This window comes from Myotis lucifugus, unplaced genomic scaffold, assembly GCF_000147115.1.
Source record: "Myotis lucifugus unplaced genomic scaffold, Myoluc2.0 scaffold_641, whole genome shotgun sequence".
In the NCBI taxonomy this organism is placed as follows: domain Eukaryota; kingdom Metazoa; phylum Chordata; class Mammalia; order Chiroptera; family Vespertilionidae; genus Myotis; species Myotis lucifugus.
Window position 1 is genome coordinate 194,017 of NW_005871689.1, and position 11,246 is coordinate 205,262.

At 46.4% G+C, this 11,246-nt stretch overlaps 1 protein-coding gene across 1 annotated transcript in view; it reads right to left on the reverse strand.

Moving 5' to 3' along the window:
- Positions 1 to 1,323: 1,323 nt before the first annotated feature.
- BTNL2 (butyrophilin like 2) overlaps positions 1,324 to 11,246 on the reverse strand; it is a 13,974-nt gene continuing 4,051 nt past the window's right edge. The window contains exons 2-6 of the mRNA XM_006105153.1: positions 10,135 to 10,485; positions 8,083 to 8,364; positions 7,052 to 7,072; positions 2,757 to 3,104; positions 1,324 to 1,622 (exon numbers count right to left, since the gene is read on the reverse strand). Coding sequence (XP_006105215.1) covers positions 1,324 to 1,622; positions 2,757 to 3,104; positions 7,052 to 7,072; positions 8,083 to 8,364; positions 10,135 to 10,485 — 1,301 coding nt within the window. The remainder of the gene's footprint in view (positions 1,623 to 2,756; positions 3,105 to 7,051; positions 7,073 to 8,082; positions 8,365 to 10,134; positions 10,486 to 11,246) is intronic.

Genomic DNA, 11,246 nt, shown 5'->3' on the forward strand with positions numbered 1-11,246 from the left:
CCACCAGGGGGTGAGTGCAGAACATGGTGGGCATTGGCTGTAGTGGGATGGGGGGAGCAGGTGAGCAGGGGCAGCAGACCAAGGCAGGGCGCTGGTTGTTGTCATTGTGGTGAGCCTCTGGTGGTTACTGAAAATTATTTGCTCCTTCATGCCACAGTTCCACCAGTGCCTTCACCCACTGCCAGTGCCGGCCCCACTCACACCCATTGCCAGTGCCGGCTCTACTTGCACCTCCTTCTGGCGACAGAGCCGCTGCTCGCACCCGCTGATGGTGTCTGGCGCGGGCACCGACCACTGGTGTTGTCAGCAGGTGTGAGCGGCAGCTGCCAGCCCTGATTGCCCCTGAGGGCTTCTCCACCTCCCCACTGCTCCTGAGGGGCGACTGGGACAGCAGCCACCGCTCATACCGGCTGATGGTGCTGGCCCCACTCGCACCCGCTGACAGCGGCGATTGGGGCTGATGCCAGCAGCGGATGTGAACAGGGCCAGTGCTGTCAGTGTGTGAAGCGATGGTGGAGGGAGCAGGGCTGCCAGCAGACAGGGTATGGGGGCCACAGCAGGAAGGGCTGGGCAGGGGCGCGGAGGATGGGCAGAGATCCACCTATGTGCTCACTGCAACCTCGCGGCCCACAGTTCCTTTCAAGATGCACAAATTTGTGCACTGTGCCCCTAGTTAAATCATAAAACTGGGCAAATTTCAACTGTATCTGACCAACTCCTGAGCTGGAGAGGAGGTGGGACTGGACCTCAGGGAGGAAGTCGGTTGCTCCTCCCCACCCTGAAGAAGCAGAAGTTTAGTGAAATTTAGGCTATTGTTTGCTCCTCACAGACGCACACACACACACACCCTCACATAGTGCACACATGTACACACACTCACATACATGTACACATTCACACTCACCCCCAAACACATATTCACACACACATGCACACAAACACATCCTCACGCACACATACTCACGGTCACACACACTCACACAGTCACGTGCATACACACATCTCACATGCACACACACATCCTCACACAAGCACACACTCACACACAAACATACACACTCACCCACACACATACGTACACTCACACACCCCACATACACATGCACACATTCACTCACACACACATTTCTCCCCTCCCTTTTCCGGCTACATCACCACGATCCGTGGACAGCAAGGTGGAAAGTGAGCGGGGAGGATAAAGTGGCCAGGCCACAGCCAGGAAGATGGTGTTAAGGAAAATTAGTTTCTAATCCAGAAGAAAATCCACCGTGAGCAAAACAGAACCTCTGGGGGGCCTCATATTCATTCCCAAGGCTGCGAGGATCACCTGGATCGCCCACCTGAGAGAAAAAACGTTGTCATTTGCTCCTCGCCGAAAAGGGGGTTGCCGATGGAGCAGGTCACGTTCCCAGCAGAGCTGTTTGTGACCTGAAGGAACGCCTCCACGCGGAACAGCCCATCGCTGCCTTGAGCCAGCACCTCGGAAAACGAGGGCACTGTCCTCCCTTCCAAGTCCCTCCACTGCACGCGGGGCTGTGGGAACCACCCTTCCGAAGAGCACATCAGCCGCATTTCTCCGTCCGCCAGGCCCTCCATGGTGATCCGCGGGGAAGAGCCCAGACCTGGGGAATAGGGATCAGGACACAAAACCTCAGACTCTGCAAGTGGCAATAGGAGCAGTGAGATCACCGAGAGGACGGGAGACTGAGTGGGCAGGGCAAAGCTTACGGGGAATTATCCTCCACTGAGGGTGAGACTGCCCGGAGTGGTTTGCTTTTGTTTTATTTTGTTGGCTTATTTATTTATTTTTTTGTATTTCTAAAATTATCCTAGGACCTATTAAAGGTTGCAATAAATTTCAAATCCAATCTTTTTTCTTCTCTACCTGACAACAAAGTTATTTTGACCAGGGCATAAAGCACATGACCAGGAAGTGAGTCAATAAGCAAGAGAATATAGTTTCCAAGATCAAAATCTTATAGAGTGCCTCCAAAAATGTATACACACACTTTGAAGAATTACAAAGGCAGTGTTTGTTAAAATACATTCATTTTCAAAACTGAGCTGTCACCTGTTCAAGTGTGTACACATTTTGGGGGGGAGCACCCTGTCTGTATGTCCAGTGGCAGAAAGTGATGGAGGCCATTCAACTTCTCCACATGTACTCCTGTGGATATTCCCTAAATGTGTTTATTAATTTAGACACAAAATCAATGGGAGAACCACGTACAGCATCCAAGATGTTGGCCTATAGCTTCAGTGGCATTTGCTAGCCTTGGACAATTCATTTCATTCACAGGTATAGATAGTGGCAAATTATGAGGCAGGCAACAATTTTGTCTTTCCTCCTCCAGCCTGCCAATTCTGTCAGTATTTACTATTTTTGTTTATATGTGGATCTAGTTTAATCTTTGAATCATTACACGTCCCAGTAACAACACATTTCACAGAATTTTAATAACACTCAGTGAAACAGTGAGTCCTGTATAAAATTATGGTGAAAATTATCACATTTCACTAAATGGATGGTCACTTTATGGAGATCCTAAGAAGGGTACAAATTCTATAGCCAAAGAATTAAATCTGGCCCATTTGAGTTTGTGGACTTTAAGTATCTATGGCAGTTACTGCACATCAAAGGGTTCAATATGAATTTGATGAGTGAATGACATTAAGAAAATTTCGGATGCCGGGGAAGTTTCCCAGAACTGCCATGTTAAAGCAGTAGGAACCAAACATCTATCTAGAACCCTTACCTACTATCTTCACATCCAAGGTGTTCTCCTGGTAGACACCGTCTTTTTCAAAAAGGCACCGGTACTGCCCATCGTCTGAGGTCCTGGCATCGTGTATCTGCAGGGTCAGCCTCCCCTCACTGATGGCGTCAGTCACCAGCACTGTTCTCCCTCTATATTCTGCCATCTGCTCTGCAGACACGTGGTCCCCATCCATATACACATAAACAGCAGGGTAACGGTGGGCTCGGACCCACCTCACCTCCATACTCTGTGCATTGGCCTCGGGGGACAGGCAACAGGTTAACTGTATGTCTTCTCCCACTCTGACAAGAAGGGGCTGGGAAGGTCCAATCACTTTTAAGGAAGCTATTAAATACAACAGAAAAAAAAAAAACAACAAAAGACTCAAAATGGAGCAAAAATAACTGCCATCAGCAAGAACATCTCAAGTGGGGTTTAGGTCCCACCAGCACCCCAGGGGAGCTCGAAGCTCAAGGTCACCCTTTGGAGAGGAGGGTGTTTGGTGTGATCAGGATAGAGGTTGTCCTTCTCAAGGCCGAACCATCCCATCATGTATGTCAGTCTGAAAAATTCACTAACGAATCCCTCACTTGCCCCTAACTACAATTGTATCCAGGTTACAGCCAATAAGGTCATTTTGCAATTAAAACTTCTAGAATACAATTAATACTTTATCCTTTCAAATTTGCATGACCTTAACTACTCTTAATCGGTGTATGCCTCAGTCTCTTAAACTATAAAACAAATATATCCCTACAAATTCATGAGGTTGTTCTGGAGTCAACAAAATAATAGGTGCAAAGCTCTTGGATGGCCATCAGTGTGAGTGGAGGCACGCAGCCTGAGGCTGACGGCACTGGAGCAAACCCCACCCTCCGCCTTGACGAGGCGGGCATGGAAGGTAGTTTCAGGTGGATCGTAGTAATCAAATGTGAAGAAACCTTCTCCCAGTTCGATTTCATTAAACCTTAGAAGTCAGATCCAGCCATCATATTTCAGTTGCCCAAGGTGCACATGTGTGGGGCTCTAAACACACCGAGTTCAATGTCCCCAGATGATTTTGAGAAAAATAAGATCAAGAATGGGGAAGGTTGGCAAAATACAGAATGCAACAGGAAGATGAAGCCACAGGCGGAGTCTGATCTTGGAGGATGGAGGGTCCCTGGACGGCTCTCCTGGCTCTGAGCTGTCACACCTCCAGCTCCCCGGCCCTGGCCACGCCAGCTTTGCTCTATTCTAAATGAAGAGTCATCCTCTCCTATCAAATGGTCGGAAAGCTTCCACATATGTTGTGATCACTTATATTAGAAAGACAGGCATAGATTTGCATATCGTCTGAATGGGGCTCAACAAAGGCAAAAATATCCTCATTATGTAATTATTCAAAATATGCTAGGTACTTTTCGAGCGAGAAAACTCACTGTTGACACAGTTCTAATTTTCAGATTATTTCCTTCTGTTCTAGCTAAAATTAAATTCCCACTTATTTCCAGCATTTTGTTTGGTTGGCCCTTCAATTTTGCCTAAAACAGTATGTATCTGTTGAAATATAAAATATGTATCCATTCCGTGTGTATCTGTTAAAGGCTAAAAACAAATGCAAGAGTCAAAAAGTAAACAAATAATTACTAGAATTAGTGGGGTGATCACAAGTGTAAGGTATATAAATGTTGAATCACTATACTGTACACCGGAAACTAATATAACCAGGATAAGATTGTATACCAACTATGCTTTCAATTTTTATAATGAAAAAATGATGTAGGAATTAGCTTGCTGCTATTCCTCCACCTGTGTGTCTGACAGTAAATTACTCAGTAAAACCGAGCATTTCCTCATCTCTGCTACCATCTTGAGGATTTCTCCGGTGCATGGCCCGTGGTGCATTTTCAAACTGGATCACCCTGCCAGGCACCGGTTAATTAAGAGCTAAAACTGATGTTAATGGAAACTGAAGAAAGCATAATGTAAGTTTGGAATCAGGTGTGTTATAGATACATGAAACTCCTGTTCTTCCAGAATCCAAGTGAAAATCGAGTTTAAAGTCCCGCGGAGCCCTGCAGGCCTGTCAGGAACTGATGCTCCACCAGGGAAAGAACTTGAGGGCAGCTCTACACACCCTTCCCATACAGCTGTGTGCACAGCACCCCACCCCCAATACATGCTCACACTTCCTGTTTTGTTTTAGTTTTGAGAATTGGACGCATGCTCCTGAAATGACTTCGGAATATTCACTGAAAAATTAAAACCTTTCTGGAGTGTGAAGCCCACCAACTTACACACTTATTCCCTGAAACCTGACCATCTCATCGTCATAACATACAATCCTCATTCAGTCAGCATATCCAGTTAAGGGGCTATCTCATTCCCCGATATGCTCAATTATATTATACTATACTATATGTGTTTTGTTTCGTTTTATTCCCCACCTGAGGATATTTTTTCCATTGATTTTCAGAGTGTGAAAGAGAGGGAAGACGAAGAGGGAGAGAGAGAGAGAGAAGCATCAATGTGTGAGGTCAACTGGTTGCCTCCTACACAGGTCCTAACCAGGGGTGGGTAGCAAATCTGCAACCGAGTTACGTGCCCTTGACCAGGAATCGAACCACGGCCCTTTGGTCCTCAGGCTGACGCTCTAACCACTGAGAACACCAGACAGGGCTATACTACATATGTTATCATATCATATCAACACTCTTATAAGCTGACACTTTAGAGATTAAATTCAACATGTTCATTTTAAAGTTGAGAAAAATAGGGACCAACGCTTTACTTAAATCACACATAAATGGTTAGAAAGCAAACATCACAATTTATTCATGGTTTTTAGCAAACCACATATGTCTCTAAGATTATTCCCCAACTGTAAAATAATGATAATTCTATTAACCATTATAAATAACATGAGGAAAAAATTCCTGTAAAGCACTTAGCATAGTGCCCAGCATATAATTAATATTTCGAAGAACTAGTCATTATTTTTATAAACCAACAACATTATTAGCCAGAGTGGGAGCTGGGGTTCCTGTCTAGGGACTTCCAGAGAGAGCTCGGTCTGCCAACCCCCCTTTGCCTCGGAGCCCTAATTCCTGAGGAAAATAGAAGGCGGCTTGAAGCTCCTGCCTCCTCAGCAGCTCACCCGGGCACCGGAGGGCCCAGCCTCCGAGCCTGGGGAAGCTGGGCTCTCTTCTGGTTTCAGTGCGTCCCAGAGGCCAGCACAACTCAGGAACCGCACAGCCTCAGGCTGTACTCTGTGCTGGGTCCCCATAACTCAGAGGATGACACTTCACCTAACACCTTCCTGAAGGACAGAGACAAGCGCCAACCCGCCCAACACCGGCTTGGCTTTCTGATCTGTAACTGACAAGCGCTGCTGGGGAAGGTTTCTGTCTGATCGGGAGCAGATGCTGCCCCGGACAGAAAGGGATCCAACTTGGAAGGTGAGGCACACAGGTGTGCAGTTCTCCTCAGCTTGTGGAGTTACCTTTGAACTTCCTGAGGCCCTTTCCTTTATCTCTATGGCCCACTGGGGTCCAAAGTGTCATACTAAACTCTGGGAAATGTTGGGGAGTGTTTGCCACCCTGATGTTCCTAGAAACTCCTACATGGGCACAGAAGTGTGCTTATGCTCACCTGATGTGCACACAGGCGGGCGTGCAGACACACACACACACACACACACACACACTCTCACACACACACACACACACACACACACACTCCTGTAACAGGTGACAGAGAGCAGGGTGTGGATAGCAGAGATGAGTGACACAAGTTACACACACACACTCCTGTAACAGGTGACGGAGAGCAGGGTGTGGATAGCAGAGATGAGTGACACAAGTTCATATGCATTTGGGCAGGTGCAGGCTGTGGTCATGGGCTGGGAGAAGAGGTCACAAAAAGGAGGAAGACAAAAACGAGGTAAAGGAGAAAGCGAGATACATTCAAATATCAATTGGCTATTTTTAAAACACTTATCTTAGGCACAGTAAAATACCTGCAGTCCAACCATTAAGTGAAAAAGAAAAACACAAAACAGACAAAAATGGAGAATTATCAGCCCAGGCAGCACAGGGTCCCAGGCTGCACCTGGGAAAGCAAGTCGCGTGGTAATGAGGTTAGGAGCGCCCTGGGCAAGGGGCAGGTGCAAACTGTGGCACAGGGGAGCCAGGGGGCGGAGCTTCGCCTGGGGATCACGCGGTGTCTTGGGGCCTGCTAGGCCTAGGGCTCCTGGCTCCTTCCAGGCAGCCCAGGGCCTCCTCCACACCCATGGGCGTGCGGCTACTTACCCAGCTCAGTTTGGAGTTTCTCTGGAAAAAAGAACAAGAACAACATGTTAAGTAAGCAATTTTTTCTAAGAAAAAGGAGTTAAAATACCTCACAAAAATAAAAAGCAAGTCCTACATTTTATTGGAAATCCAGATTCATAAAAAAGAAATTAACCATAGAAAAATATTGATTTTTTCCTCATGGTTCAGCTGCTTTTCCTTTCCTCTGAACAACAAAAACGCTCTCAGTTCTACCACCTCATAATACATACCCTTTTAATAAATGCATGGAAAGTATAACGTATATGGACCTAGACAATTATCACCTATAATTCCAAACTGAGAGATAAAACATAGTGTGTCCCATGTTAATATTATCATATAGCATTTACTTCAATTTTTTCTGTATTCATCTATAATAAGAATAGCTCTGTCTTTATATCCTTATATCTAAATATGTATGGCATCCCAAAAGCTCAAAAATCTTTACAGGATTGGAAATGCCTATTTACTATATAGATAGATATATAATAGACAAATGTAATCTTTACCATTAAATAGTCCATAATGAAGAGTTTTTTCAACCATTAAAATTTCAACCATTATTATTTTTCATTGATGCTATAATGTAATTTCATTGGGCCATTGTTTTTATTGCTATTTACCAGTAAGGCTATAATTAGGATGCTACTGCATAAATAATTGTCTCCATCTTTGATTATCTTCATATGACAAGTTCCTAGAAGTAACTGGTACAATATCACGTAAGAAAACATTTCAGCTGAAAGAATATATTTTTTTTCTTATACAATGTCATGCATACTTGTGAGTAATAAAATCTTGAAATTGGAAATAATTGAAACACCATTAGCAATAGCTATTCATTCAAAATACAATGTATACATTTTAGTCATAAATGTTTTATAGCTTTCAATACAAATTATTAAATGCTAGATAATTTTCTTGATTAAAAAATATCCAGTGCTCTGCAGCAGTCCCTGGAACCTCTCCCTCTAATCTGAGCATCTTGGTTCTGGGGGCAGAGCACTGACCTGGGATGGAAAAGACTGTGCCCTTCTCCTCGGTGAGGACAGGGTTGTGGATGGAGCAGGACACAGTCTCTGTGGAGGCGTTCCTGACCACGAGCGTGGCTTCCACGTGGAACAAGCCATCTTCATGCGGGATGTGATGCTCAGAGAGAGTCAGCAGCTTCTCTCCCCTGGAGTCTTCCCAATGAACCTGGGGCTCTGGGAACCAGCCATCTGCAGTGCACACAAGCTGGATCTCACCTGCCATGGATCCCTCCATGTGGATGTGCGGGGCGGACCCCAGACCTGTGGAGAGGACATAGCCCTGCATTCAGTCACAAATCATGGAGACTGAGATCCCGGCGACATTGGAAGGAGAGAGTAGGCGTCTAGGGGTCTGGGGAGCAAAAACCATTCCCAAGTCTTCCATCCATCCCAGTGGGAGTTCCCATCCACTGTGCTTGTTCCCCAGGCGGGATCTATAAATTTTTGCAAATAAGCAATACTTTTCTAAGGATCTAGGCAGGAGAATAAGAGGAAAGGACATGTGACCTTTGGCTGTTGTCTCTAGTACTGGAAACAGAGATGTGTTATAATTTATTCATGAACTTGCCCTAGCCACAACCTCTGCCTCTCTTCATCTTAATATTATTGTGTTCAAGGTGATTCAATATGGATGAAAGAATCCATGTGTTTCTGAGATGTGGAGTGTGGGGGGTGGGGGAGGGAGGCACATACCAAGGCCTCTCTATCAAGGACACTTGAAAATAAAAATATAACATTATGTCCTTTGCAATGGTATCACTTCGTCTGACATTTTGGATGATAACTGACTCCAATTTAAACAGACTAATAAAAAGTCTGAAATCACCTCCCTGGGGACTTTCCGCATTCGTTCTGTTGTGGCTGTGACCTTGGGACGCTCTGAGGCAGCTGGGTGTGTAAAATGGGACACTCCATGAAGAGTTCCCACATCTAAATAGTCCATTCAATGGGGAAACGTGTTTGTGAAATCCTAGTTTTACACAGCGTGGAAATTCTTCCTCTGTTCAGCACAACTCTCAAACCCAAACAAAGGGGACTGCATTTTCCCTATATGGTAACTGTCTGTCACTCGCTGGGTGATGGAGACCCACTCCTTCAGTGAGAGCCTAGGAAAATTCGTGGCTTATTTTCAAGTGTCCCTGACTGTGAAACACCTTAGTAATGTGCACCCTCCACACCTCAGAAACACGCGGTTCTTGCATCCACCTTGAACCACCTCGAACATTATGAGTATTTAAGAGAAAAAGTGGGTGGGTGTGCTAGGAAACAGCCAGATACTGCTTCGTCCAAAGAACTATTTTGCCGATAAGGTAAATGGATTTGCCTGGTTTTCTCCTCAGCATGTGGAGGAGTTATTCCTGCCAGCAAACCATCTGACAGTTTAATTTTCAGTTATTTGTTCTCCCTAAAGACAGATCCTTTCTTCGTGATCCCCTTCTTCTGGACTCCTTCCTGCTTTGCTTTACAGAAGCGTCGTGAAGACAGAACCTGCCGTTCACAGTGAGTCCCAGACTCATGGGACACAGTATATGATAATCTCCATAAAGGCACAAAGTTCTTAACTGCTGTGGCCCCATCACTGGCCTTCTAATTGGAGACATTACACAAAGAAAGAAGGGTTCACATCTCAGTTCCTGCATATTGGTGGTGGGAAGAGACCAACCAGTTCCACTGAGACATGGGTGCTAAGCAGTCAGCTAGACTCACTCAGAGATGAACGTGCCCTTGCACATCAGCCTGTGTGGCACAAATCATCCTCAGCAAAACTGCGAACGACCACATGCCAGGGATTTAAAATAACTGTCAAGAATAGTCAAAACCAGACCAGTTCAGTTTGGGGATATTGCCCATGTGGGCCTGCTCCGGAGACCTCGGGACCATTTGCCCTCAGATGGATCAGGGTGGAGGACTGGGCGTTGGGAAGTGCCTCAAAGATTAAAGGGAGCTTTTTAACTGGCCATGAACTTCCCATAAATCAATAGACTTCTCCCTCTGAGATCCGAGACCTGGTGTCTTTCCCCAGATATTCACCTGCCACTTGGAGCAGCAGGCTGGTCTCTCCATGGTAGTCCCCATCTTGGAAACGGCACCAGTATTGCCCGTCGTCGGATGGCTGGATATTGTGCATCTTCAGAGCCACGCTTCCCTTGGCCAGGTCGTGCTCTACCCACTCCACTCGGCCCCGGTACTCCTCCGCCTGCATCTCGCTCACCTCAGCTCCGTCCCGGTGTGCAAACAGCACATGCGTGCTGGGCTCTGAGCGGTACCAGCTCACCTCCATGTGCTCTGCGCTCCTCTCGGGGAAGAGCTGACAAGTGAGGAGGGCATCTTCCCCGACCCTGGCCAGGATGCGAGGAGCAGGACCAATCACTCTGAAGTCCTCTACAAAAGAGTGCAAAAGAGGAACCAGGCAATGCCAACTGGATGCTAACTTGCTTGCTATGGGAGACCGTCTACCCAAATGGAGGCCCCTGGAGGAGGGCGGGTTTCAGTTTCAGTGTTTGGAGAAGCCCAGCCTGGAGGTTTGCACACGTGGCTGTTACAGGAACAATTCCATGTACTGAAAATAACACACAGCCCACAAATGTGAGTCAGCACCGAATCTATCGCCAGCTGTGTGGATTGGGGGCAAATCCATTATTTTCAGTGAGATTTGAGATTTGGAATCTCAATTTCTTCACCTTTAAAATACTGCAGCCATCATTTCTGGGGTGTTTTCATTCTGATATAAGTTAATGTGTAAATCCATTTTTAACTGGGAACCATATTACTGAATTATTTTATATTTACTAGAGGCCCATTGCACAAACATTCCTGCAATAGGCCTTCTTTCCTCTGGCTGCCAGCACCAGTTTTCCTCTGGCACCCGGGATGCAGACCTTCACTCTGGCCACCGCCTTCCATCTTCGCTCTGGACACAGGCTTCGCTGTGGCGGGAGCCTTCAGTCTTTGCTCCTCACTCTGGTGGGATTCTTCAGTCTCTGGCCAGAGCTGCTCCTGTAGTTCCGTCCGCCCCCTACTCTCCCCCTCATAGCTTGATTGCTGCTTCGCCTGCAGACCTTGCCTATAGGCTCCTGGGTCCCAGGGAGTTGTCTTGCCTGCGGCCTGGCTTTCCAATCATGATCACTATCACGAGCCACAAC